The sequence below is a fragment of the Bubalus bubalis genome, chromosome 4, assembly GCF_019923935.1.
Source record: "Bubalus bubalis isolate 160015118507 breed Murrah chromosome 4, NDDB_SH_1, whole genome shotgun sequence".
Classification (NCBI taxonomy): Eukaryota; Metazoa; Chordata; class Mammalia; order Artiodactyla; family Bovidae; genus Bubalus; species Bubalus bubalis.
The window spans coordinates 14,320,974-14,346,719 of record NC_059160.1 but is presented as its reverse complement, the minus strand read 5'-3'; the positions used below and the strand labels follow the sequence as shown (position 1 = coordinate 14,346,719).

Genomic DNA, 25,746 nt, shown 5'->3' with positions numbered 1-25,746 from the left:
AGGTTGGTCATAACTTTCCTTCCAAGGAGTAAGCGTCTTTTAATTTCATGGCTGCAGTCACCTGCAGTGATTTTGGAGCCCAGAAAAATAAAGTCTGACACTGTTTCCACTGTTTCCCCACCTATTTCCCATGAAGTGATGGGACCCGATGCCATGATCTTCGTTTTCTGAATGTTGAGCTTTAAGCCAACTTTTTCACTCTCCACTTTCATCAAGAGGCTTTTGAGTTCCTCTTCACTTTCTGCCATAAGTGTGGTGTCATCTGCATATCTGAGGTTATTGATATTTCTCCCGGCAATCTTGATTCCAGCTTGTGTTTCTTCCAATCCAGCGTGTCTCATGATGTACTCTGCATATAAGTTAAATCAACAGGGGGACAATATACAGCCTTGACGTCCTCCTTTTCCTATTTGGAACCCATCTGTTGTTCCATGTCCAGTTCTAACTGTTGCTTCCTGACCTGCACACAGATTTCTCAAGAGGCAGATCAGGTGGTCTGGTATTCCCATCTCTTTCAGAATTTTCCACAGTTTATTGTGATCCACACAGTCAAAGGCTTTGGCATAGTCCCTGTTGATACAGGCACGTAAAGAAATACTTATGGGATGGGTGTATAGACAGGCTTACGAGTCTTATCATTAAACTGTTTACCTGATGCTATCTATTATCACCTCCTATTATCATCTTTCATTTGTGTTGTTGTTTTCCCCAACACAATACCTTAGAAACATTTAAACAATTTTTTATCATTAGAAATGGGATAACCCCCTGGACACTAACATGTATATACTCTTCATTTCAAATGAAAAAAGTGCTAAACTCAGTACAAAAAGAGATATCAGGGACAGGCTGGGAACATCCATATGCCATAAGGTCCAGTGGTGTTTCTCAGACTGCTACTTGTAGTCTGCCACGAACCAAGGTAGATCCTTTGCTTTCCAACTGAACTTTAAAAATAATAATAGAGAAATAATAGAGAGATTAGAGAGTGAGTGGCACGAGTGACTAGTTTTCGTCGAGTGCGGCTTCTGAGAGAAAAACAGACGTTGGCCTTCGGGTATATCTGGGTGCTGCTGACATGAGCGGCCCAGACGGGGGCGAGAGGACCTCTCTCCTTGAAACCCAGAGCCTCACCACATCCGACTGCGCCGCCGGAGCTCCGGACCCTTCCCGGTGCTGAAAACAGAGGCGTCACAGGTGATGGCGGAGACGGGTGAGGGGTATTTCGAGGCCGTCGCGCTCCCACCACCCTAGCTTCCGGAGGAGGAAGGCGCACCCCCAGCTGCTCCCCCAGATCCAGGCTGTGCCGGTACGTTCCAGATCCGAGCCGGTGGGGATGGCGGTTACGTAGCGCCCGAAGCGAGGCTAGAGCCGGCTCCGCCTCCTACGGAGGGCCTGGAAATGGCGTCTGGGTCCCTGGCAACGGACGACAGCCTGGGAAATGGCCGTCAGCCCGGAGAGCCGCAAGGCTTAGTCGGGAGAAGCCGCTAGAAACTTGTGGCGCAGAGAACTGGGGTCTGACTTGATGGCGGAGGCGAAAGCTGAGGAAGAAAAGACTGAAGAGGGCCCCGTCTTCTCGGTCGCAGTGGATGAGGAGGTGGTGGGGAAGGAAGGAGCGAAGGAGGAGGAGGCAATGGAGCAGGGAATGGAGGTGGAGGAGAGGCCAGTCGGTGAAGAAATAGAAATTGTGGAGAAGAGAGTGGTGGAGGAGGCGGGGCACCAGCCCCTGCGTATGGATCTCCGCATGAACCCGCTGGAGGCAATCCAGCTGGAACTGGACACTGTGAACACTCAGGCTGACCGGGCCTTTCAACAACTAGAGCATAAATTCGGGTGGATGCATCGACACTACCTGGAGCGGAGGAACTACATCATTCAGAATATCCCGGGCTTCTGGGTCACTGCCTTTCGGAACCACCCCCAGTTGTCTCCCATGATTAGAGGCCAAGATGCAGAGATGTTAAGATACATAACTAATTTGGAGGTGAAGGAGCTCAGACACCCGCGAACAGGCTGCAAGTTCAAGTTCTTCTTTCGGAGAAACCCGTATTTTCGAAACAAGCTGATTGTCAAAGAATATGAGGTCAGAGCCTCTGGCCGAGTAGTGTCTCTTTCCACTCCAATCATATGGCGCCGGGGCCATGAACCCCAGTCCTTCATTCGCAGGAACCAAGAGGTCGTGTGCAATTTCTTCACCTGGTTTTCAGACCACAGCCTTCCAGAGTCTGACAGGATTGCTGAAATTATCAAAGAGGACCTGTGGCCAAATCCACTGCAATACTACCTGCTGCGTGAAGGAGTCGGTAGGGCCAGACGTCGCCCAATCAGGGAGCCCGTGGAAATCCCCAGGCCCTTTGGGTTCCAGTCTGGTTAAACTTTGCCATTGGGAAGGTTTCTGCACAAGGTCCCTTTTCGCCTCTTAATGGACCTGCGTTTGGGCAACAGATACGGATATGTCTTCTAACCACCCCTTCCCGCCCCCCGCCCCCCGCCCCCACTTTTTTCTCTGACATTTCTGGAGCCTTTTTCCTCTGGACATTGAGTTCTCTCAGCCTCAAGATTGAGACAGTCATGGCCATGCTCCTTCACTTCCACATGGCCTTCGTGCTTTTCTGCGTTAGTATCACATGCTGCATGGCCCATGATTCATACCACTCCTAAGTAAGCTTGTGATGTTGTAAACTGCATAGTCTTTATCTGCATTACTTGGACCCTGTTTGTTCCCAGAGCCTCCGGTTTGACTCTTACACCTGGAGGTATTTGTCTAGGAGGCCATTCTACCCATCCTACTCCACAGCACAGGCATATACCCTGTAGATAACTGGGCATTAATGATATCAGGGGAGAACTGCAGTGGGCCACTGGGCCTGTATGATTTATGTGACTCCATTGCTCTTCTTGCGCCTCTGGTCACCTACTATCGCTGCCTGCTACCGCTGCCTGCTACCGGCTGTTCCCTTGACTGCTACCTACTGGATGGACATCTTCTAGAACTTTGTCAGCCCCACTCTGGTTTCTGGTAAACAATCTCCAGGTTTTCTGCCAGCACTCAAAAGACCCTTCCATTTTTCCCAAAAGACTTATCCTCTATTCCTCATCCCCCGCCCCCACCTCCCTTTCCTCCGCTCCCATCATCCAGAACCCTAATAACTGTCAGGCAAGTGGTTGAGGTGACAAGTTAGACTTCTCATGGCAGGTTGGCCTAAAGATGGTGTCCATTCAAAGTACCAGGCTTTTTCAGTCTCTAGTGAATCACCCAAAAGCTGGGTACCTCTTTGTGCCTCCTTTTTTCATCCTGAGCATAATTAAGCGCCAGAGTGGCAGTATACCTTCTCTGTTGTCTCTCTCCTGTCTTAAATGTTAGCTCATAGGCGTGTGCAAATCAGGTCTTTTAATTTGGCTCTCCATTATTTCAAGGAACAGGCTGTCTTGTCTAATAGATTGCCAGAGCTCTTATATTCTTCTGCTCTCTTCTGCATCCTCCACCCACTTTAGCAACATCTAGAGGATTTAAAGGGAGACAGATTTAGATGAAATGAAAAGTGCTATCTAGGCCATAATTGATGGAAGAAGATATTGTGATGGGTGCCCAAAACAGGAGAAACTGAACAGACCACAGATAGGCAAAAATGAGCCAGGTTAAAATTGGGCCTTAAATTAAGATGGAGAGTCTTCAAGGAGGTTCTTTGTCTGTCAGTGGTGATGGGAGAAGAGGTTCTTTTCCCAGGATTAACACGTGAGAATTGAAGGGGGTTAGAATGTTAAATACATTACCTAGAAAAGAGTTTTGTAAAAAAGGCAACTGAGTGCTTTCACTTGTTTTCATTTGACTTAATTTATAAGGAGGGTTAGTACTGCGTGCTTTATTTCACTAGTATTTAGTAAAATCATGTTATTTCCCTTGTTTCTGGTTACTGGGAAAATTGAGCTATATAGGCTTTATTTTGCTTTCAGTTGAGAACATTTGGAAAAATGTGCTGTATCTCTGTATGATATAAACACCTAAATGAATATCGTAGTGAATTTCAGCTTGTTTCTGTTAATAATTAAACTGTATGCTTAGAAATATAATCTGTGTAACTTGTTCTTGTCATATTCTTAATTTGGAAATTGTTGTCTTCATGAAAAAGTAGCCTACTAAAAATATGTGGCTTAATTGTCTGTCTTGATAATTTGCCTGGTTAACAGCTTAGTAATTCATGTGTCTTTTTCTAAATAGCATAAATACTTGTGAAGCTGCTCTGTCGAATTGAAAGTGTACCATTGATATATTTGTCTTTCTTTATACGCATGATGGTAAAATAAAAGCATGTTACTTGCTGGAAAAAAAAAAAAGATAAAAGTAATAATAGAATGGAATGGAATGGAACAGATCTGAGTAGAGTAGACTAGGGGAAAAGACATCAGTGCATTACACATGTGTGTATTGAACAAAATGTAAAATATTAAGTATGTACTCTATACTGTGGTCAAAAAGGCAGAAAATCACTGACCTAATGGAAGCTCAGAAAACCCCTTGCTACAAAAAATATCTCTTGATGCAGGAGACCCTGGTTTGCTGGAAACGGGATAGGCTGCCCACTCCAGTATTCTTGGGCTTCCCTTGTGGCTCCGCTGGTAAAGAATCCACCTGCAGTGTGGGAGACCTGGGTTCAATCCCTGGGTTGGGAAGATCCCTTGGAGAAGGGAAAGGGTACCCACTTCAGTATTCTGGCCTGGAGAATTCCATGGACTATATATAGTCCATGGGGTCGCAAAGAGTTGAACACGACTGAACGACTTTCACTTTCACTTGCTACTGTAGTTTCAGAAATTCATTCTGTGTGATCAGTTCCATGGTATAAATATTGACCTCTCGCTGCTGCTGCTTTAAAAAATCAAGTATTCCTAGGAAAGAGTATTTTTACTGTGACTTTGTTAGCTTGCTTTCCTTTTTGGTAGGTTTCCTAGGGGAGCAGAAACCTGTTTTCAGCATAACTACATATGGAATTGTATGAAATTGACCAGTTTTTAAAATTCATGTATTTTTGCCTTTTTGTTTAAAATCAGTTCTATTGAAGGATAAATTGCATAAAAGTCACTTGTTTTAGGTTTGCATTTTGATGAGTTTTGACAGACTTAGTCATTAAGTCATCACTGCAGTCAAGACATAGCATTTCCTCTTTATCCATTTATATTAGCCCCCCTTCTGCTTGCTGAGTTCGTGGTAACCTGATCTGATTTCTGTCCCTGTAATTTTTATTTTCTCATATAAATGAAATCAAACTGTATGCAGCAGTTTATGTCTTACTTTCTTCACTTAACATAACCCTTTTGAGACTCATTCATGTTGTTGCCATTATAAGTGGTTCTTCCCTTTTTGTTGCTCTGTTATTTTATTGTTTATCCAATGGTGGACATTTGAAGTATTTCCATATTTGGGCAATTATAAATGAAGTGACTGTAAGCATTTACATACAGGTCTTTGTATAGTCATGAAAGTGAAAATGAAAGTCAGTCACTAAGCTGTGTCCAGCCCTTTGCAAGCCCATGGACTGTAGTCCACCAGGCTCCTCTGTCCATGGGATTCTCCAGGCAAGAACGAATAATGGAGTGGGTTGCCCTCCTCCAGGGGATCTTCCCGATCTGGGGATTGAACCCAGGTATCCCACATTGCAGGCAGAGTCTTTACCATCTGAGCCAACAGAGAAGCTGGAACATATGGATGGACGTATGTTTATAATATAATATGTGTAGACATATGTTTAAAATTTCTTATGTAAATACCTAGGAGTGGGATTGCTGGGTAACACAGTAAATAAAATCCATGGTATGTTTAATCTTATAAGAAACTGCCCAACTGTTCTCCAAAGTGGTTGTGACATTTTTGCATCCCCACCACCCACGTATGAGGGTTCCAGATGCTCCACACCCTTGTCAGCACTTGGTGATGATATTTAGCCATTCTGGTAGGTTTTGTCGTGGTGTCTCATTTTGTGTGTCTTTGCATTCCCCTGGTGGCTACTAACACTGAACATTTTTTCAGTTTTCAGATCAGCTATGGCTGATCTTCTAGCCATAGCTCTCCTTTATTTTTTTTTTCTTATTATTGAGTTGTGAAAGTTCTCTATGTATTCTGGTACAAATGTATAATCAGATATATGTTTTACAAATATGTTCTAGCACCTTGTGGCTTGTCTTTTCATTTTCTTATCAGTTTCTTTGAAAGAGCAACTTTTTATTTTAATTAAGTACAGTTTATCAGTTTTTAAAAGATCTGTGTCTTATCTAAAAATTCAAGATCACAAAGATTTTCTGCTATATTTTCTTCTAGAAATTTTATAGTTCAAACTTACACATATAACTCAGGATCTAGTACTTCATATATATTATAATGAATATAAGTAAATATATCCACTATATATTAGAATGTAAGTAAATATATCCATTATGTATAAGACTTTCCTGTAGCTCAAATGGTAAAGAATCTGCCTGTGAGGCAGGAGACCAGGGTTCAATCCCTGGGTTGGGAAGTTCCTCTGGAGAAGGGAATGGCAATCCACTCCAGTATTCTTGCCTGGAGAATTGCATGGATAGAGAAGCCTGGCGGGCTACAGTCTGTAGGGGCGCAAAGAGTCGGACACGACTGAGTGACTAACACTAACACGTATCCACTATAAAATGCAGACTGTTGTGTGTATTAGAAAAGAAGTAGTGTGTGGCTCAGATGCGTCCAGTTCTCCAGGCAAGAACACTGAAGTGGGTTGCCATTTCCTCCTCCAGGGGATCTTCCTGACCTAAGGATTGAACCCGGGTCTCTCATCTCCTGGATTAGTAGGTAGATTCTCTACCACTAAGCGCCGCCTGCATAAATAGTGCCTATGCCCAGAAATGAGCAGGCTGTTAAGGTGAAGGCCATGGAAAGCCAGCTGGTGGTCGGGCTGTTTGGTTTCTGTTCTCCAGTCCAGTCCACCACAGGCTCCACTGTCTCCAGCGGTACGCTGCTGCCACTCGGTGTTGAGAGTGGGGCGTTGGTCTCTAGCCGGCCCTCTGCCACCCTGCCCCACCCCGAGCTGTCAGTAGCCTTCGAGGGCCTGCTCCTCAGCAGGAGGTCCCTGTGCGCTGCTGCTCTGCCCCCAGCAATACACTGGCCTTGTTTGTTGTTCAGTGTCAGGCTCCTCATTGAGGGTGGGAGGCAGGTTCCGTGGTCCCGTGGTCTTGGGCACGCCCTGCAGATCTGGGCCGAGGGCACGGGGCAGCCTTAGCACATCTACCTGTGCCACCCGGTGGCCTGTCTCTCCTCCTGCCCCACCTCCAGGCCTTTCCTGGAAGCACTTGGTGGAGGCCAGTGGGAAAGAGTTTGCAAGAGCATGTAACATCCATTGCTGTCCTAAATGCACATGCCACCCCATACTTGACCTTGAAGAACGTGTTAGCATTTTAGCTGATTTCTTCTTACCTTCTTATATACATTACAGCATTTCATTTCTACGATGCTCTGCCAAAACCGAAAACCGCGTGTCCTGTCTCCCCTGGGACAGGCATGTCACACTTCAGAATTTAATTTCTTGGTCACCTTGTCACCTCAGATCTCTGATGAGCTTCAGAACAGTTATGGCCGTATAGATTACCCCGGCTTTTCTTGTTATTAGAACAGGAACAACTTTCTTTCGTGGCTTCCTGAATCCTAAAATGATATTTAATTTGTGTAAATCTGTATGAATTTGTTTAGGGGTTGAAATTGGCTATATTTACTAATGAAGTCCATCAGTGACACAAATAAGACTGTTTGGATTTATCGAAAAAAATCTAGTCAGGGGAATAGATGACTATTACAGATTTGAATCATCTTCAGCTCACCGTAATAAGTGAATTGAGCAGTTGTACAGTTCTGATGCCTCCACGGAAACATTTTCAGGAAGTGCAAGGGCTAGAGCTAAGAGAAGTCTTTTAATGTGAGACTCTTGGCAGTGAAAAAATAGGAAATGGTTTTAAAAAAAAGGATATGAATATGTCAAAATGAACTTTCTTCTTTTTTAATTCTTTCTTTTATTTGACTTTTTTGTTTTCAATTTTCATTTCTCTCACTTCACTTTTTCTCTAGTTTCACTGATGCCACCTGATATAAGGATATATTAATGTTTTTTAATGTCATTTTAAACATTTTAAGGTAATGTTAGTCACTATTTAATCATGCCCTAGGCTACTAAGAAATATTACATAGTGGCATAGGAGTTGATGTTGTAATGACTAAAAAAATATGCCTCACTGACTGAAAGAAATAACCAAAGAAATGGAAGAATAAGTGGGAATTGTATAAGTTGTCAGTGCTTGTGTTCCTTGCCCCATGGATAAAGGATAAATTTAGGAATAAATTAAGTGCTACTTTCAGCAATTAGTTTCATTACCTGGTGGCTCAGATGGTAAAGACACCGCCTGCAATGCGAGCACCCGGGTTTGATCCCTGGGTTGGGAAGATCTCCTGGAGTAGGAAATGACAACCCACTTTAGTATTCTTGCCTGGAGAATCCCATGAACAGAGGAGCCTCATGGGCTACAGTCCATGGGGTCGCAAAAAGTCAGGCAGGACTGAGTGACTTTCACTTTCATTTCACTATAAAGCTTTCTTTCCTATAGGAAAATTTCTTGACAAGCATACCAAAAAAAAGCATATCAATAATTTTCTCAATTGCAGCGAAGAAATTAAAGTTCAGCCCAATCAGTTCAGAGAATCTGCTGAAGCAAATGGAAGGGTTTATGAGGAACAGAGAAAGTTAGAAGAAAGTTTTACCATCCACTTAGGTAAGTGTGTTAATTTTTTACAGTCACCACTTTGTAACTGGTGAAACTTTTTTAATGTTTTTAAGAGAAAAATCCTTAGCATATAAGTAGAATATATCCCAGTTCTTTTTAAAATGAAAGTCTTCCTTGATGGCTCAGACAGTAAAGAATCCACTTTCAATGCAGAAGATCTGGGTTTGATCTCTGGGTTGGGAGGATCCCCTGGAGAAGGAAATGGCAACCCATTCCAGTGTTCTTGCCTGGGAAATCCCATGGACAGAGAAGCCTGGTAGGCTATAGTCCATGGGGTCGAAAAGAGTCAAGACACAACTGAGTGACTTCCACTTCACATTTAAAATGAAAAATTAGGTTCTGCTCCAAGAAGGCCTATGTTTATTGGCTATAAGTTTTCTATTTTAGCTCATCTATTATTTTTTTCAAATGCAAAGGTGAAATATTAATAGTTATTAAAATAGAACACAGGCTTCCTCGGTGGCTCAGTGGTAAAGGACCCACCTGCCAATGCAGGAGATACAAGTTCAATCCTTAGGTCAGGAAGATCCCTTGGAGGAGGAAATGGCAACCCCCTCCAGTATTATTGCCTGGAGAATCACCATGGATGCAGAGGAGCCTGGTGGGCTACAGTCCATAGGGTTGCAAAGCATTGGGCACGACTTAGCGAGTGAACAGCAGCAAAATAGAAAATTGAAAAGCCCATCTTAAAGTATTCGTAGCACAGATTTACTAGGATTCCTGCCACAGAGATTTGCCTCCTGCTCTGCTGGCTTTCTGCAGCTGTCTAAGTATCTTTCTGGGCCTGCTGCCTTCCCCCAGGGGCCCAGCTGAAGACCATGCATAACCTGAGGTTGCTGAGAGCAGACATGCTGGACTTCTGCAAGCACAAGAGGAACCACCGAAGCGGCGTGAAGCTCCACCGACTGCAGACGGCGTTGTCGCTTTACTCCACATCCCTTTGTGGCCTGGTGTTGCTGGTCGATAATCGAATCAATTCCTACAGTGGCATTAAAAGAGGTAAGTTAACATTGTGCGTAGTTACGCCCTCAAAGTTCTCCATTTAATGCCATTTGAAAGAGAAAGCAGTTAGAGGAAAAGAACTGAAAAAAGCTTGAGCCACCCTGGTATTCAGGTAGTCCAAACAGCACACGGACCCAGACATAGTCGTGTAGGATTTGTTTCATACTTTAGCACCCATGGGGTGCTTTAGGATATTTCATTTTTCTTAAAATCCTATCATAGATAATACTTTAAAGGATCCTTTTTCATGGTATCACAAAAAGAATAATCAAGACATAAATACATTTTTCAGTTTAGAAGCAGATCCTGACTGAATTTTAGTTCATCCATTTGTCATGTTTTTTCTTTATATTTTTAAATGATTTTTAAATGATATTTTAAATGATGATTTTTTAAGAGTTTGACATAGAAAGTACATTGAAATGTACAACTACTTTTAAGACGCTTGAATATTTTATTTTCTATCATAAGTGTAAGAACCTGATTTTTTTTAGCACTTTTGGGAACTAGATTATGATCAAAGTATCTACTATTTAAAGAAGGTTTGGACTTTTATTAAAATTTCCTTGGCTATTAATTATGTATTCTTTTGAGCCACCGAGAGAGTGAGTTTCTGATCAGAACCAAATTGTTGTCCCTTAACTTACTAAGACATAATCATAGAGAGGACAAGTAAGAGCTGCCGTCCTTGGGAATACTGTGTTCCATTCCTGATGGACCTCTCTGTAAGTAAACACTAAAGATCTGATACTTCACCTTTGCAAGTTCGTTAACTATGTTGGGTCCCTTAGATTTCGCCACGGTTTGCCAAGAATGCACTGACTTTCATTTCCCCCGGATTGAAGAGCAGCTGGAGGTTGTCCAGCAGGTCGTACTTTATGCGAGAACCCAGCGCAGGAGCAAGTTGAAAGAATCTCATGGTCAGTGAAACTCAGATTTTAAAAAATTTCACTTTGAGGATATTCTGTCTCTAAGCACTCTCTTAGCATCCTGGCCACCTGAAATAGAGAAAGTTGTAGGAAGGAAGAAATTAAGAACAAATTTCAGAGTCTTTAGAAGCTTGAATTCTGTTCTTAATTTTCTTTTCTTCCTGATTTTGTTCAAGATCCTTAGAAAGACTGTTTTAAAATTTTGATTCTATAGTTGGACTTGAAGTAGGCACTCAGTGGAAAGTTGGGATCCTTTGCTTCAAGTATCTCTACAATGGATATAATTAGAACTGTAAAGAACATTGAAATCATAGGGTAAACAGCCCAAAATATACACTTCTTATATGTTCCATCTTTGATCCACTTAGGTAGCATGAAGTCAGTTACAAGAACTGGTTTTGGTTGTTCTTTTTAAAAATTACTATGTTTAGAACTATATCCTGCTTTTTCTATATTTATCCACAATCTAAACATCCTTATAGGAAATTTACTGGAAGATGGTTTAAAAGCTATGGGAAAAGTTCATGGTGTCTTTCTTCAGTTATTTTTAATTATGTGTAAGAAGACCTTTGGGAAGACAGGGGAGACATAAAAGAAGATACTCTAGCTCAAGTTACAGAGTAATTCTGCTATCTGTAATTGAAAAATGAAAGTTTAGAAAGGAATCTCTCCAAAAAGTAAATTGGTGCCATAAGTTTGTTTAGTTAGGAGCTAAATATATAAGGGTAATATTCATTCAAGAATATACATGAGGTCTGTTTTTCTTATTTTTCTGATATTTCATAGTATATCACAAGCTTAAAATTACAATACATGCTCTTATACGACTCGAGTACATACCCAGTGTTTTATTATTTCTTATAGAAACTTGATGTCTTGCCCAAGAAATAAAATATGGCACGTTTTTAATAGTTGGTCAAACCTTTAAATCTGCTTCTGGTGCTTTGGTTGTCTGCCTTGTTTGTTTGTTTTGCAGCTGCAGTGTTTCAGAGAAACCCTTAGAGTTTTCTGGTGCTTTGGGTTCACAGGTTTTGTTTTTTATAGTAAACAGAGACACTGCTATACCTTTGCTTGGTGACTTTATTCTCTCTCCTATCTATGTTGAAGAATTCCTCATGTTCTCCTGATGATAGAAGGCAGTTCTCTAGAATCGACTTGATTAGCATTCATAATAGTGTCCATGTTTATTCAGTAGATATAAAAAAACATTTTTTTTAATTGTAATCATTGCTGAAATAGGTAAAGATAGCCTTGTACGTGCTAAGTCGCTTCAGTCGTGTCTGACTCTTTGTGACCCCATGGACTATAGCCTGTCAGGCTCCTCTGTGGGGTTCTCCAGGCAGGCATACTAGAGTGGGTTGCCATGCCGTCTTTCAGGGGATCTTCCCAATCCAGAGATGGAAACCGTGTCTTCTATGTCTCCTGCATTGGGAGGGGTTCTTTACCGCTAGTATCACCTCAAGATTCATAATTCACACTGTGCAAAAGAGCGTACAGGGAGAGACTCTGTGACTCTGTCCACCAGCCATCCAGTTTCCTGCTCCTGGGGCAGCCAGTGCCATGTCTCGTGTACCTTCCAGACGTGCGTTTATGAATGTGTGTGTGAGCACATGTCTGTGTGTATTTACAGATTTTCCTGCTTCATGCAAATGGCAGCTTTCTCTGCACACTCTTTTGTCCTCTGCTTTTTTTCCACTAAATAGTTTATCTTGGGCGTCCTTCCACATCTGTACAGACAGAGCATCCTTAGAGCCTGTTACTGCTGGATAGGGTCCACTGCAGGATATCCCCTTAATGATCACGTCCCTGTTAATGGGCATTTCATCTGTTCCAGAGTTTTTTCTTCTAAGTATTTTAATGTGTGAATAACCTTACACATACATCATCTTGCATGAGTGAGCGTATCTCTGAAATAGAGTCCTAAAAAGACATTCCTGAGCTAAAGGGCACAGGCAGTTGTACTTCTGATAGTGTTAGCAGTTACTCTGCGCCGCGACCCCACCAGTTTGTATTTCCACTATAGGTAACTGTGGCTTTGCTCTGGCAATGCGTGTCACTCACAACAGACCCCGGCTGAGTCTAGGAAATCAGCCTGGAAGCGCACCCCAACAAGGACCTTCGGGCAAATTCCAGTCCATCCTCTTATTCTTCTGCCAACCCCTGCCCCCATCTCATTCAAAGTGGCACGGTTGTGATCGGAGACATCCAGCTATTGTTCTCAGTAGTGACTAAAAGCATGAAGACGGAGATCACGACGGTTAGGAGAAGGCGGAGGGTGCTGAGTGTATTTATGTGAGGTTAGAAAGTGTGTGGGGACGGAAAGTTTTAAACCACATACGGTTAGGGCACCGTGTGTACATCATGGTAGTACTTTGTTCTTGTTCGGGCAGCTATTTTGTGGTTTAAGTGAGTCAGTGAAACAAGTAGGTTTATAAAAGACTCCTTTCTTAGAGAAGCCCGCATGTTGTTATAGAAGAGTTTTGCCAAAATGCTTTCTGCGTCTCTTCCTTTTCTGAGGCGTGCCCACGTTTGTTACGCACATTTACATCCTGATTCGCAAGTCTGTCTATTCTCAGATACTCTGTTATTCTTCTCACTGTGTTTTTTATATCAGCATCTTTATGTTTCTGTGGTTCATGATAAGCCAAAAGCAGTTTCGTTTTTGTACATATTTTATACCCATTTTTAAAAATAGCCATCTTCTTAGTGTTACAGGGTATTACCTTTAAAACACGGAAAGCGGGCGGGCTATAGACTGTTCTTTTTTTGTTTCTTAGGAAGGATTTTGTCAGTTTCAGATTGCACGTGAACAAAATTAGAGGCTCCTCATTTACTGTGTTTTTGTTTTCTGTGCTGTGAGCAGCCATTTATTCAGTGCCTATCAATTTCAGGGGTTTGTATGAGAATCACATTATTGCATTCAATGTGGATTCTGGCAACACAGAGCCTTCTATGTCTCTCCCTCCCTCAGTCTGTTTATAAAATATATGCGTTTACAAGGTACAGTGTTATAATCAATGACTCAAAGTAGTCAGTGGGTAAAACACTAGGTTACTTTTATTCAGAACTTTTTAAAAACGATAATACTCCCTTAGTAGTTTCAGTTTACTCATTTGAAGTTCTGACTGTTTTCAAGTGATTTTCTGATATTGAAAGCCATTGCAATATAGTCTTAGATTTAATTTGTATAGATACATAGTTTCTTAAAGATAGGTATCTAATAATATTCATGCTGCATTTTTCAGTTCTCTTAGGATTCTTATAAAATTCAGATGTGTCTTCTATTAAAAATATATGTATACATGTAAAATAATGTGTTCAGCCATAATAATGAATAATCAAATGTGCTATATTTTATTTTACCAACATGTATCCTTCAAAGTAATATCATGCCTTCTAAAAGGAAAGAAAAACTATTGAATATCTGGGGTGGGGGGGAAGAAGACTCCATTTGAAATGGAATCTCAAGTATCTATTTGGAAGAAATTGTATATAGTGTCAGATAAGAAGTGACAGATTTCAAGGATGGGCTGAATATCAAATGATTCCCAGTGCTACTAACCATTAGCCTGTCATCCTGAACAAGTTATATCCTCAACAGTGACTCAGATTCTAAAAATAAAGATGGCCACCCCACAACTGCCTAATGAAGTTATTTTATGTGTAGTTAACTTAGTGCCCTGAACTGCCCAAATGAAAAACAGAGCCTTGGCAAGTCTCTTGTGGTCAAGATCACAGAATTTGGAACCTGAGTGTGTGGGTTCCAGACCTGGTTCTGCCACTTAACCTGTGCCTCCTTCCTTAAGTGAGTTAACCCATCTAAGCCTCTGTTCTCACATATAAGATGAAAAGGGTAGAGTGTTCTGGTTAGAGGAGTTTTGTAAGAATTAATAGACCATCCGTATAAAGCATGTCACAGACCACCTGATACCTAGAGATCCTTAGTAAATTTTTGCTGTGGTTGTGGTTGTTTGGGGGACATCAGAAGTGTGTTCTCATACGTTAACTATATTCTCTCATGTTGCATTATCTTATGAATAGATTCTGGAAGCCGAAATGGAGGAAGTGATGATAAGACTAAAACTGCAGATAGAAACTATTTAAATATTTTACCTGGTGAGTATTATTTCACTTGCAGTTTTCTTATAATCACATGCATTGAAATCACAGATTTCAATACAAGTTCTTTTGGTGTACATTATACAGTTTGTCAAGTGTATCACCTTAGAACTTTGTATCTCTGTAGATACACTGTCATAGTGTCCAGCAGCTAAATCCTTATTCTTATACCAGCCCTGAGTTTTCCCAGATGCGTACAAGAAAAATTCCTCAAGCCGTTGCGTAAGTTTTTATTATTATTTGCTACGTCACACATTGTTTCTTAGTTTCTTAAATGAGCCAATAAATCATTTTTCTTCTGACATACAAACAACAGTAGATAGAGATGTAGATAATTGAACACGTGGAAAGAACACAGGTCATCTGATTTAGAATCTTTTTTATTGCCATCTCCCCGTAAATGTTCCTGTCTTCCCTTTCTTTAAATCTCCTGTATGACTCTTGGGAATATTGCTTATCATCTGGAAGTTCGGGCCCCTGATGTTCTTCCAGGTTCCATGCCCTCTGATGGCCTGCAGCAGTGTCTGTGTGACAGGGCACAACAGGAAGGCCCGTGTGGAGACACTGTGTCAAGTCTCTTCAACCACGTCGCAGGTGCTGAAACAGCCAAGGTTGTCTGGCTCCATTTCCTTCCCCAGATTTTCGACGCCAAGGCCACATTCCACGTAATCCTGGTGCTCACTCCTCTCCCAGCCAGCTAGCTTGTGGTCGTCGGCTTCCGAGTGCACGCCCACCTCAGATAGCCCACCCCGGTGGATAATGCTAAGTGGCGGGGATTATGTCACCACGAGGTGGTTCTCCACTTTGTGGAGCAGGAAACTGTCCTCCTCTCCATCTAAAAATACCTTCATTGAGACAGGATTTATCTTATCTCTCTTCGTAGGTACATAATTTAAATCATCTATATTTTGTGGCTTTCTTAAAATGTGTCACCCTTATCTGTTCTGGAGGTACCGATGTCTGATTTTTTTAAACTTAACTCTTTACTGCTGTGTGCATTTTCCCTCTTGGTCCTTCTTGGGAAAAGCCTGTAGGTGAGTATCTGGCTATTAGTAGTAAATCAAGAGACTGTGCTATAAGTCAGCATCAGAGAAGGCGGAGTAAGGGTTCAGTGAGCTATGCTGGTAGCTTCTGAGTTTCCATTTGGAAAAAGCTTGCCAGCCTACCCAGGAAGGAGACAGGAGATTAGAAGGGTCCAGATCACAAAATGCTTCTAGACTTCAAGTTACAGAGAAAGAGTTTGATTTATGTCTCTTTTAACCAGTGAGTTTGCTTCATCATTATCTAATTACTTGTAGCTTGTATCATCTTAAGAATTAAACATCAGCTTCTTTAATTCTTAAAACAGCTTTGTAAGGAAAGCAGTCAGGAGTTATTTTTCCCATCTAATTCATGAAGTACAGAGGATCTGTAAATTGAATTGATTTGCCCAAGATCACTCAACCAGTCAGTGCTAGATGCCAGATCTTCTTAACACCCAGTCTGGTCCCTTTTCCTACCGTCTTCTGTTATTTCAATCACCGCTGCCAGCGCCGAGACCCCCACATTCCTCACGGGTAAAACAAGGCCCAGGACAAGTCGTCTGAGGTCAGATGAAGCAGTGCCAGCTTGGGGATTAGGAACACCTGACTTGTGCAGTAAGTAAGTCAGCAGCCCCTGTGCTGGCCGTGGCCCAGGTTCAACATGGTGACTCCCATCGCCTAAGCCATCAGCCAGAGTTCGAAAGGTGGGGCCTCCTGGGACCTGCCTGGATTCTGATAAGCAGTCTGCATCTCGTGTTGCCTGCCAGGGAAATGGCAGCCGTACCACTTCTTGCCAAACAAGTTTTTTTTTAACGTTTCTTTTGTCTAGTTTGGCCTGTCACTGGCCTTTCTTTAATTTCTTTTACTGCTTATCTAGTTCTTATATCGTAAGTCAGAGAAAAAACAGACTTTTGACTAGGGCCTATCAGTGACACAGCTTATGTATACTTGTAACTGGAAATTGTTAAACACTGTGCCAACGTGTGTTAAGTACTTTAAACATACTCTGTGTTTATAAGTAAATATAAAGTAAAATCCTAAGATAAGGACCTTGAGGCCAGGATGAGCGGACTTTGTGGGGATGTGGGTTAGTGATGGAAGACTAGGTTTTACAACAGCAGGATTTTCCTCGAAGAACATCTCAGAATTTCCAGTGAGGCAGGTGTGTTTATAAAAACATATTTTTATATATTTTCTGTTTATTTACATTGACAGAAACTGCAGAATATAAAAGCCAATGGCTGGCATGGCTACCTAGGAAATGGAGTGATTGTAGAAAGCCTGGATAAAATAAGCTTTTGGTTGAAAACATTTGATTACCATTCAGCAAACCAAAGTTTACCAAGTACCTTCTGTGTACCAGGTCCTGTAGTTTCATGAGCTACAGACAGCATGGTAAACGAGAGAGGCAAAAGTCCTTACAGTCACAGCATGTAAACAGTGGTACTCTCTTTAAAATAACCTCATAAACAGATAACAAAAGAATTTCAGTGCTGAGGAGAAAATAGAACAATGTGAAAGAGAATAAGTGAGGGGTGAGGGAGTCCTACATCAATCAGATGGGTCAATCAAGGAAGACTTCTGGGAGGAGGTGACTTTCGCTCTGAGACATGATTGGTGAAAAGCAGTCATCTGGACAGCAGCCGTGGGGGAAGGGCCCTCAGGAAGCAGCCCTGGATCAGGAACAAGCCCTGTGTGTGTGAAGACCTTAAGGAAGGCCATGTGGCTGGGGTGAGAAAGGGTAAGACAAGAGGATGGAGTTTGGGTTTTTTTCCTGAGTGTCATGTGAGCCTTTTGGACCATGTTAAGTGGGAGAGTGATATAATCTGGTCTATACTTAAAATCATTCTATCTGTACATGTGGATATGATCTGTTGGCAAGAATGGGAACAAAGAGGTTAATTCAGAGGCTGTTGCTGAAACCTAGGTGATAAGATGGTACTGTGAACTAGGGTGATAGCAATAAAAATGGAGTGCTCAGACTTGAGATAGTTGAGATGTTTGTTATAGATCACTTCATGGCAAATAGAAGGAGAAAAAATGGAAGCAGTGACAGATTTTATTTTCTTGGCCTCCCAATCACTATGGGCAGTGACTACAGCCATGAAATAAGACACTTACTCCTTGGAAGGAAAGCTATGACAAACCTAGACAGCGAATTAAAAAGCAGAGACATCACCCTGCTGACAAAGGCCCATATAGATAAAGCTATGATTTTTCCAGTAGTCATGTACAGATGTGAGAGTTGGACCATGAAGAAGGCTGAGCACCAAAGAATTGATGCTTTCAAATTGTGGTGCTGGACTCTTGAGAGTCCCTTAGAAAGCAAGGAGATCAAACCAGTCAATCTTAATGGAAATGAACCCTGAATTTTCATTGGAAGGACTGATGCTGAAGCTCCAGTACTTTGGACACCTGATGTGAAGAGCCAACTCACTGGAAAAAGCCCCTGATGCTGGGAAAGATTGAAGGCAAAAGGATAAGGGGGTGGCAGAGGATGAGATAGCATCACGGACTCAATGGATGTGAGTTTGAGCAAATTCCAGGGGATAGTGGAAGGCAGGGAAGCCTGTTGTGCTACAGTCCATGGGGTCTCAAAGAGTTGGATACAACTTAGCGACTGAACAACAACACTGAAAATAGTTGGTGGTGAATTGGATTGGGGAGGATGTCATGAGAAAAAGAGAGTAATGAAGGCCAACTCGTGTGTTTCTGTCTTTGCAGCTAACGGAAGGAAATTTGGCCCCTAAATTGAGATGGAGAAGAGCAGGTGCAGGGTGTGGGGAAGACAGATCTGCAAGTAGCCTGTCTTGACATGTTAATTTTGAGTGAATTAGGGCGCTTTGAGCATTTACATCAAAACTGCGATGATGGGCACTCATTTGATTTATGTACTGCTTGGTGGTCTCTTCATACCAATTTATGAACCGAAGATGAATTCGGCCGTCACCTCTCTTTTCCATCACCTTCTTTCCAAGAGTTAAGTAGCGCTAATCCTGTTTGCTTCCCGAGTTCCACACAGGCCCCTGATAAACTCCTCTGCTGGTTCAGCACGTTGGCTGCCTGTCACAGTTGTCTCTGAAGCCCACTAGTGAACACGCTTTGTGTTTCTGAAAGTCACGATTGTTATCTGCTGTTCACAGGAGAATTTTACATCACGCGGCACTCTAACCTCTCAGAAATACACGTCGCTTTCCACCTTTGTGTGGATGACAACGTGAAATCGGGAAACATCACTGCTCGGGACCCTGCCATTATGGGGCTCCGAAACATTCTCAAGGTTTGCTGTACCCACGACATCACGACCGTCAGCATTCCCCTCCTGCTGGTGCACGATATGTCAGAGGTAAGCAGGTGGGAAAAGTGCCGGCGTTTTCTGAGAATGTGGCAACACTGTAGAATAAGCATCATCCGCTTTACATTTGTGGAGAAGGCAATGGCACCCCGCTCCAGGACTCCTGCCTGGAAAATCCCGTGGATGGAGGAGCCAGGTGGGCTGTGGTCCATGCGGTCGCTAAGAGTCAGACACGACTGAGCGACTTCCCTTTCACTTTTCACTTTCATGCATTGGAGAAGGCAGTGGCACCCCACTCCAGTACTCCTGCCTGGAAAATCCCATGGACCTGGTAGGCAGCAGTCCACGGGGTCGCTAAGAGTCGGACACGACTGAGCGACTTCCCTTTCGCTTTTCACTTTCATGCATTGGAGAAGGAAATGGCAACCCGCTCCAGTGTTCTTGCCTGGAGAATCCCAGGGACGGGGGAGCCTGGTAGGCAGCAGTCCATGGGATCGCAAAGTCAGACACAACTGAAGCGACTTAGCAGCAGCAGCAGCAGCAGACTACCGTTAAAATTACTTAGCACTCTGAGTAGGCACTGACAGGCAATAGAAAGAGAAGCTTGCTTGTTGGCAGGAAGAAGCCAGCCTCCTTTCACCAGGTTCTCAAGGACACTGTTGCTATAAAGCACATACTGGCGGCTTCTACAACTAAAAGGTGGCACAATCGTTCGCTCCTTTTGCTATGGACTGTATTTTACGCTTTTAAATTAAAAAAAAAACTCTCTTCCCATAACTGCTTTCTCTCATGCTTTCTTCCCTCCCCTCCATGAAAGCTAGTTAGAGGGGCTAAGTTGTGGACATAATACAGAGGTTAGATCCAACTTTAGTTATACAGAGGTTAGATCCAACTTTAGTTAGAGAGTCTGGAGGAGTGAAACAGCCTCCAAGCAGACAGGTGCCGGCTGGTCCTTCTGGGAGAGCCCGTGGCCAACGGGGTGAAGGACCTGTATCAGCAGCACGGTGCTGCTGGTTTTGAGTGGCATTCTTTAAAAAGCAAAATGGCTAGCCGGCAAGGACAGATTGTGAAAGGAAGGGCGTTCACTCCTTGATTATTAAAAGTTATTTACCGGAGTAGCAGATGTGTGTAAACCCTCTTACCGTAAAGAAGTGGTGCAGAAGATTTTATGTTGTACTTTTCAGAGTGACCGAGTCCCCGCTTAGACTCATCGTATTCAGGAGGCCTCACTTTAAACACAGTTCTCTGTATAAACACACACACAGCTCGAGTCCATGTAAGACAGGGTGGTTTAGATGATTTCCCACTGACCATCCATGTGTGTTTTCACCAGACACACACCGTTTTGATTAAGAGAGCTCTGACTCATTTAATGAGCGGTGCGTCAGTGTTCTCAGCCTCAGTCATACCCAATTCGGCAGCAGGAGTGACTGACCAACGTGTTTTGTTGTTTCCTTTCCTTCCACTGTCGCTTTATAAAGTCTCAGTCCCACCAGGAACTTGTAGCCATCCTTCTCATCACAGACCAGCCCATCTATAGCAGAGTCTTTGGGGAGAAACAAAGAAAGTTTGTGACGAGGTCCGGCCCCATGAAAGTATCCAGACATGCCTGCAGCTGGACTCCTGGTTAACCAGTTTATAAAAATGGTTCTATGTAGGTGGGAAATGACCTCAAAGGCAGCATTTCCAAAAGTCACCAGGTTCGGCCTCACTCCCAGACATCTGACACTAGCAGTGTGCCCTCTCCCACAATGTCACAAAAGTTTCATGTTTTAAATCGGGACGGCCAGCTGCAGAACATTAAGCCTGCATCCAGAGTCCCGTTTTAATTCACAGGAGTATATCAAGCCACACTCCTCCCATCGGTTGTATTTAAACATCCATTCAGGTCACAGAGTCTATCCTGCAAACTCAGACAACACTGCCCAGGATATAGAGGTGGTGTTTGTCTTAGCTTTCACCAAAGGGTCCCACAGCATTTTGTCTCTTGTTTTCTTCCTGTGACAGACAGACTTGCCACACTCAGGCCCACGCTGCAGCGCGTGAGGTGCCACCGCTGTCGGAAATGGTCCCGGCCTGGGGTTGATAAAATGAATTGCAATTTAAAAAAAAAAAAGGAAAAAATAATCCGTCAGCCGGAAGGAAGACATCCTACTCTTAGCAGTTCTATCCCTGTAGACCTTTGCGACCTGAAGACAGTGTCATCCTGGAATCAGTCTAACCTGCCATACGGGGAGTGAACCTGCAGGCCACGAACCCTGAGTTCCTGGCTTTTCCTCTTGTCCGTGCTGTGAACTTGTTGACTCGTTTGGGACTCACCAGGTTTTAGTTGTCGTGGTTGTGGTAGACGCAGATGTTGTTCTTTGTTTTTAACTTTCCGTTGTTGTTTAGTCAGTCAGCCATGTCCGACTCTTTTGCGACCCCCTATACTGTAGCCCACCAGGCTCCTCTGTCCGTGGGGTTTTCCAGGCAAGAATACTGGAATGGGTTGCCATTTCTTTCTCCAGGGGATCTTCCTAACCCAGGGATCGAAAACCCACGTCTCCTGCATTGGCAGGCGGATTCTTCACCACTGAGCCATCCGGGAAGCCCTTTTAATCTTTCTTAGCGTATAATACCAGAGAAGGCAATGGCACCCCACTCCAGTACTCTTGCCTGGAAAATCCCATGGACGGAGGAGCCTGGTAGGCTGCAGTCCATGGGGTCGCTTAAAGTCGGACACGACTGAGCGACTTCACTCTCACTTTTCACTTTCATGTATTGGAGAGGGAAATGGCAACCCACTCCAGTGTTCTTGCCTGGAGAATCCCAGGGACGGGGCGGCCTGGTGGGCTGCCGTCTATGGGGTCGCAAAGAGTCGGACACGACTGAAGCGACTTAGCAGCAGCAGCAGCAGCAGCGTATAATACACCTCGGGAAAAGCACACAGAAACACGGCTCGCACGTTCCCCGACTGACCACCGACGTCAGCAGCGCCCAGGTGATGAAGCAGAAGATCACCAGCCAGCACCCCAGGAGCCTCGTCCAGCCGCTTAACCCGCATCCTCTCCACTGTTCCCTCCACAAGGGTAGCCGCCGTTTTCACTTTGAAAAGCACAGGTTAGTTAGGTGTCTTTTTCCTGCAAAATCCTATCAAAAACATGATTTATTTTGTTTCTGTTTTTAGGAAATGACTATACCATGGTGCTTAAGGAGAGCAGAACTTGTGTTTAAGTGTGTCAAAGGTAAGATACAACCTTATGTTTAACAACAAGGACCTGTTTTCTTCCTCGAAAATCTTGACAGTTGAGCAAACCAGGTGAAAGAACGTGGATGTTCCTGTGGTCGCCTGGTGCCCCAGTTATATGATTTAATGAGCAAATCCTTCATAATGGATTTTTTAACCTTTTCCAATCACAAAACAAAATCTCCAGCCCTCTTTTCTGTTTGTTTCGGGTCATGCTATGCAGTTTGTAAGATCAGTTCCCCGACCAAGGCTTGAACCTGGGCCGCATCAGTGAAAAGCACCCAGTCCTAACCATTAGGCCACCAGGGGCGTCTCCAGCCCTCTTGAAATGCAACAATATTTGAACATTGATAGAACTTACTCTCAGCTACCTTTCATTTTCCCGAAGAGAAAATAGAACCACATATTTAAGGAATCTTTAATGACTTGTTTTGGCTTCGTTGTGTGGAGACAAAATAGAACTCGAGAAACGATCATTCCAGGTGTTTTGACAGCACTGTGGGAAACCGTGCTGGTGTGGAGAATTAAGGATTACAGAAGTGTGTCTGGCCCTCAGGCTTGCCTCTCCCACAGGGAAGCAGGCACCTAAAACGTGGAGACGGGTAGCCTGACTGTAAACGTCCAGTTTACTTTCAGTAAAGGACAGGTGGGCTTGAACCAGAGCTCATCATTCAGCCACATCTGTTGCTCTGTTCCAGGTTTCATGATGGAAATGGCCTCGTGGGACGGAGGGATTTCTAGGACAGTGCAGTTTCTGGTGCCACAGGTGTGTGACCTGAGTAGATCTCACCCAGTCCAGCTCTGCTATAGTATTCCTTACAGACGGGGCCAGGCACTCTGCCCTGCCTGCAGTATCTTCGTTGTCGTTTAGTCTCTCAGTCGTGTTCAACTATTCACGACCCCATGAACTGCAGCCCGCCAGGATCCTCTGTCCCTGGGAGTCTCCAGGCAAGAATATTGGAGTGGCTACCCACTGAGAAAGTACTAACTCACTAATATTCACCGAGAGGACAGTAGGGAAACAGTGGGGAGGGAAGCCCCGCCCTCAGCTCATCGCTACGTGACAAAATGCTCACAGCTTTCTGTGTTTTAGGGGGAGAAGTGTTTGGAGCCGTCAGGGCACTCCGTTTACTGTTGAAGATGTTAGCATCTACCACTCGAGGGTTCTTTGATTTAACCCAAAGCCGAACTTGACTCCTCTTTCCGTTTTTCCCCCACATTTATGTTATATAGAGTCTAAAGAGTTCATAAAGGAGGACGTGAGCAGGAAACGATTCTGTCTTCTGTGTAGAATTCAGCACAACGAGTGGTACTTTATCTCTGATTACACTAGTGTTATCGAGGGCTTTTTCTGGTAATCAGGCTTACTGCTTGACAGACACGTGGGTTCTCAGAGACACGCCCCTGCCCAGAGCCACGCGTGGAATCATTTCCCAAAGATGAGGTTCTCACGTTCCACCTCATGTCCAGAACTACTTGCATTACTTCCATATTTTAAAACACTTAAAACATTTTTTAAAAATCACTGATAGTTTAACAAATGCAAACTCTTCTCTTTTTTTTTTTTTGTTACCTCTTACAGAGCATTTCTGAAGAGATGTTTTACCAACTTAGTAACATGCTTCCCCAGATCTTCCGGGTGTCATCGACATTGACCTTGACCTCCAAGCACTGAGCCCCCACACACCGACACACTGAAGAAGATGCTGGGATCCTGTCAAGAAAAGATGCCCAGAAAGAGAACTTGCCACCCAAGGCACAAATCCAACCATGATAAACGCCTGCTAAACATTCCAAAAACCCGTATGTTGTACAGACTGGTGATCAGCCCCTTACTTATACATTCATTCTTAAGCTCTGTTTATGGGGGAAAAAAAAGAGTCTTGTTTTTTTTTTTTTTTCCCTACTGTTTCCCTACTGTCCTATCTGTGAATATTAGTGAGTTAAAACTTTGTCTGTTTCACACATGGGCATTTGATGTAGGAGATTATTCACTACAATTTCATGGAAATACTTGACTTTCCAAAAGTTTGAATCATATCCAGGTATAAGGCTGAGTCAATGAGTGTCTTACTCCATGTGATCCCATGGACAGCAGAGCCTGATGGGCTAGAAAGCTCCAGGCAAGAATACTGGAGTTGGTTACCATGCCCTCCTCCAGGGAATCTTCCCCACCCAGGGACTGAACGTGCGTCTCTTACGTCTCCTGCATTGACAGGCAGGTTCTTTACCACCGGGGCCATCTGGGAAGCCGCAAGAAACAAAAAGCACTCTTATTGGTACGCCTACACATAATCACTTAAAGAAACGCATTTGGCAGAGACAGTGCTTTCTCTTAACACAGAATGTGTCTTGATCTTCTACTCAAGGCAGCAACTGTCCAACAACAGCCCCGAAGAGAACACCACTCCAGGCTGGGTCCATGACTCACTAACACTTTACAAACCCTTTTCCAAAGAGCCTGACAGTCCCCCCAAGAAGAAGGTAGGTGTTCTGCCCTTGGAGCAAGAGATTGTCTTCCAAGCACGAATGCTACCATTGCGACTGATTCTAACACAGCAAGGTAGGTAGAAAATGGGGTGTGCTGGTACGGGGTCAGGGACTGCTGGGGTTCGTACTGTGGCAGGTCGCGTTGGAGGTGGGTGTAGTGTGATCAGTAAAAGGCGTCAGCATTCATGCCAGGACTTCTCGGGGGTCCAGTGGTTAAGATTTCGCCTTCCAGTCTAAGGTGTATGGGTTCGCTCCCTGGTCAGACGCAAAGATCCCCCGTGCCTCGTGGTCAAAAAAACCAAAACATAAAACAGAAGCAATATTAGCAGATTCAATAAAGACTGTAAAAATGGTCTGCCTCAAAAAAAAAAGTTAAAATTTATGCCTATTCAATAAATTGTCTGGGATTAGCAGATGCAAGCTTCTATGATAGGCTGCAGTCCATACAGTCCACAAGGTCGCAAAGAGTCAGACAGGACTTAGCCACTAGACAGCAACCGAAATTGGAAAGATCGAGCAATGATGCTACCTACCATTTTTTTAACTTTATAGTTTGTATTGGGGTGTAGCGGATTAGCAATGTTGTGGTAGTTTCAGGTGGATCGCAGAGTGACTCAGCCATACATACACATGTATCCGTTCTCCCCCAAACTCCCCTCCCATCCAGCCTGCCACATAACATTGAGCAGAGTTCCATTCTTACAAAGACACACCAAACACTAAGCTGGTCACACGTGTGTAGTTAAAAGTACCAAATGGTAGGGATTTTAGTGCAGCGTAGTAGATGAGGGAGTCTGTGGGGTTGTGTTTGGACTGAGACGGATAAGATTAAGACTGTACCCGGCGTGTTCTTGGAAGCTTCTCGGATGG

General features: G+C 43.5%; 1 protein-coding gene and 1 pseudogene across 2 annotated transcripts in view; both read left to right on the top strand.

Annotated features, from left to right (window-relative positions):
* Positions 1–24,351, top strand: part of C4H12orf4 (chromosome 4 C12orf4 homolog) — a 40,205-nt gene extending 15,854 nt beyond the window's left edge. For both annotated transcript variants that reach the window (XM_044940978.2, XM_025283052.3), the window contains exons 7-14: positions 8,675–8,781; positions 9,595–9,792; positions 10,587–10,715; positions 14,766–14,840; positions 19,009–19,211; positions 22,327–22,384; positions 23,085–23,152; positions 23,969–24,351. In XM_044940978.2, the coding sequence (XP_044796913.1) occupies positions 8,675–8,781; positions 9,595–9,792; positions 10,587–10,715; positions 14,766–14,840; positions 19,009–19,211; positions 22,327–22,384; positions 23,085–23,152; positions 23,969–24,061 (931 nt within the window). In that variant the 3' untranslated portion in view covers positions 24,062–24,351. The remainder of the gene's footprint in view (positions 1–8,674; positions 8,782–9,594; positions 9,793–10,586; positions 10,716–14,765; positions 14,841–19,008; positions 19,212–22,326; positions 22,385–23,084; positions 23,153–23,968) is intronic.
* LOC102408365 lies at positions 465–2,484 on the top strand (annotated as a pseudogene).
* Positions 24,352–25,746: the final 1,395 nt, after the last annotated feature.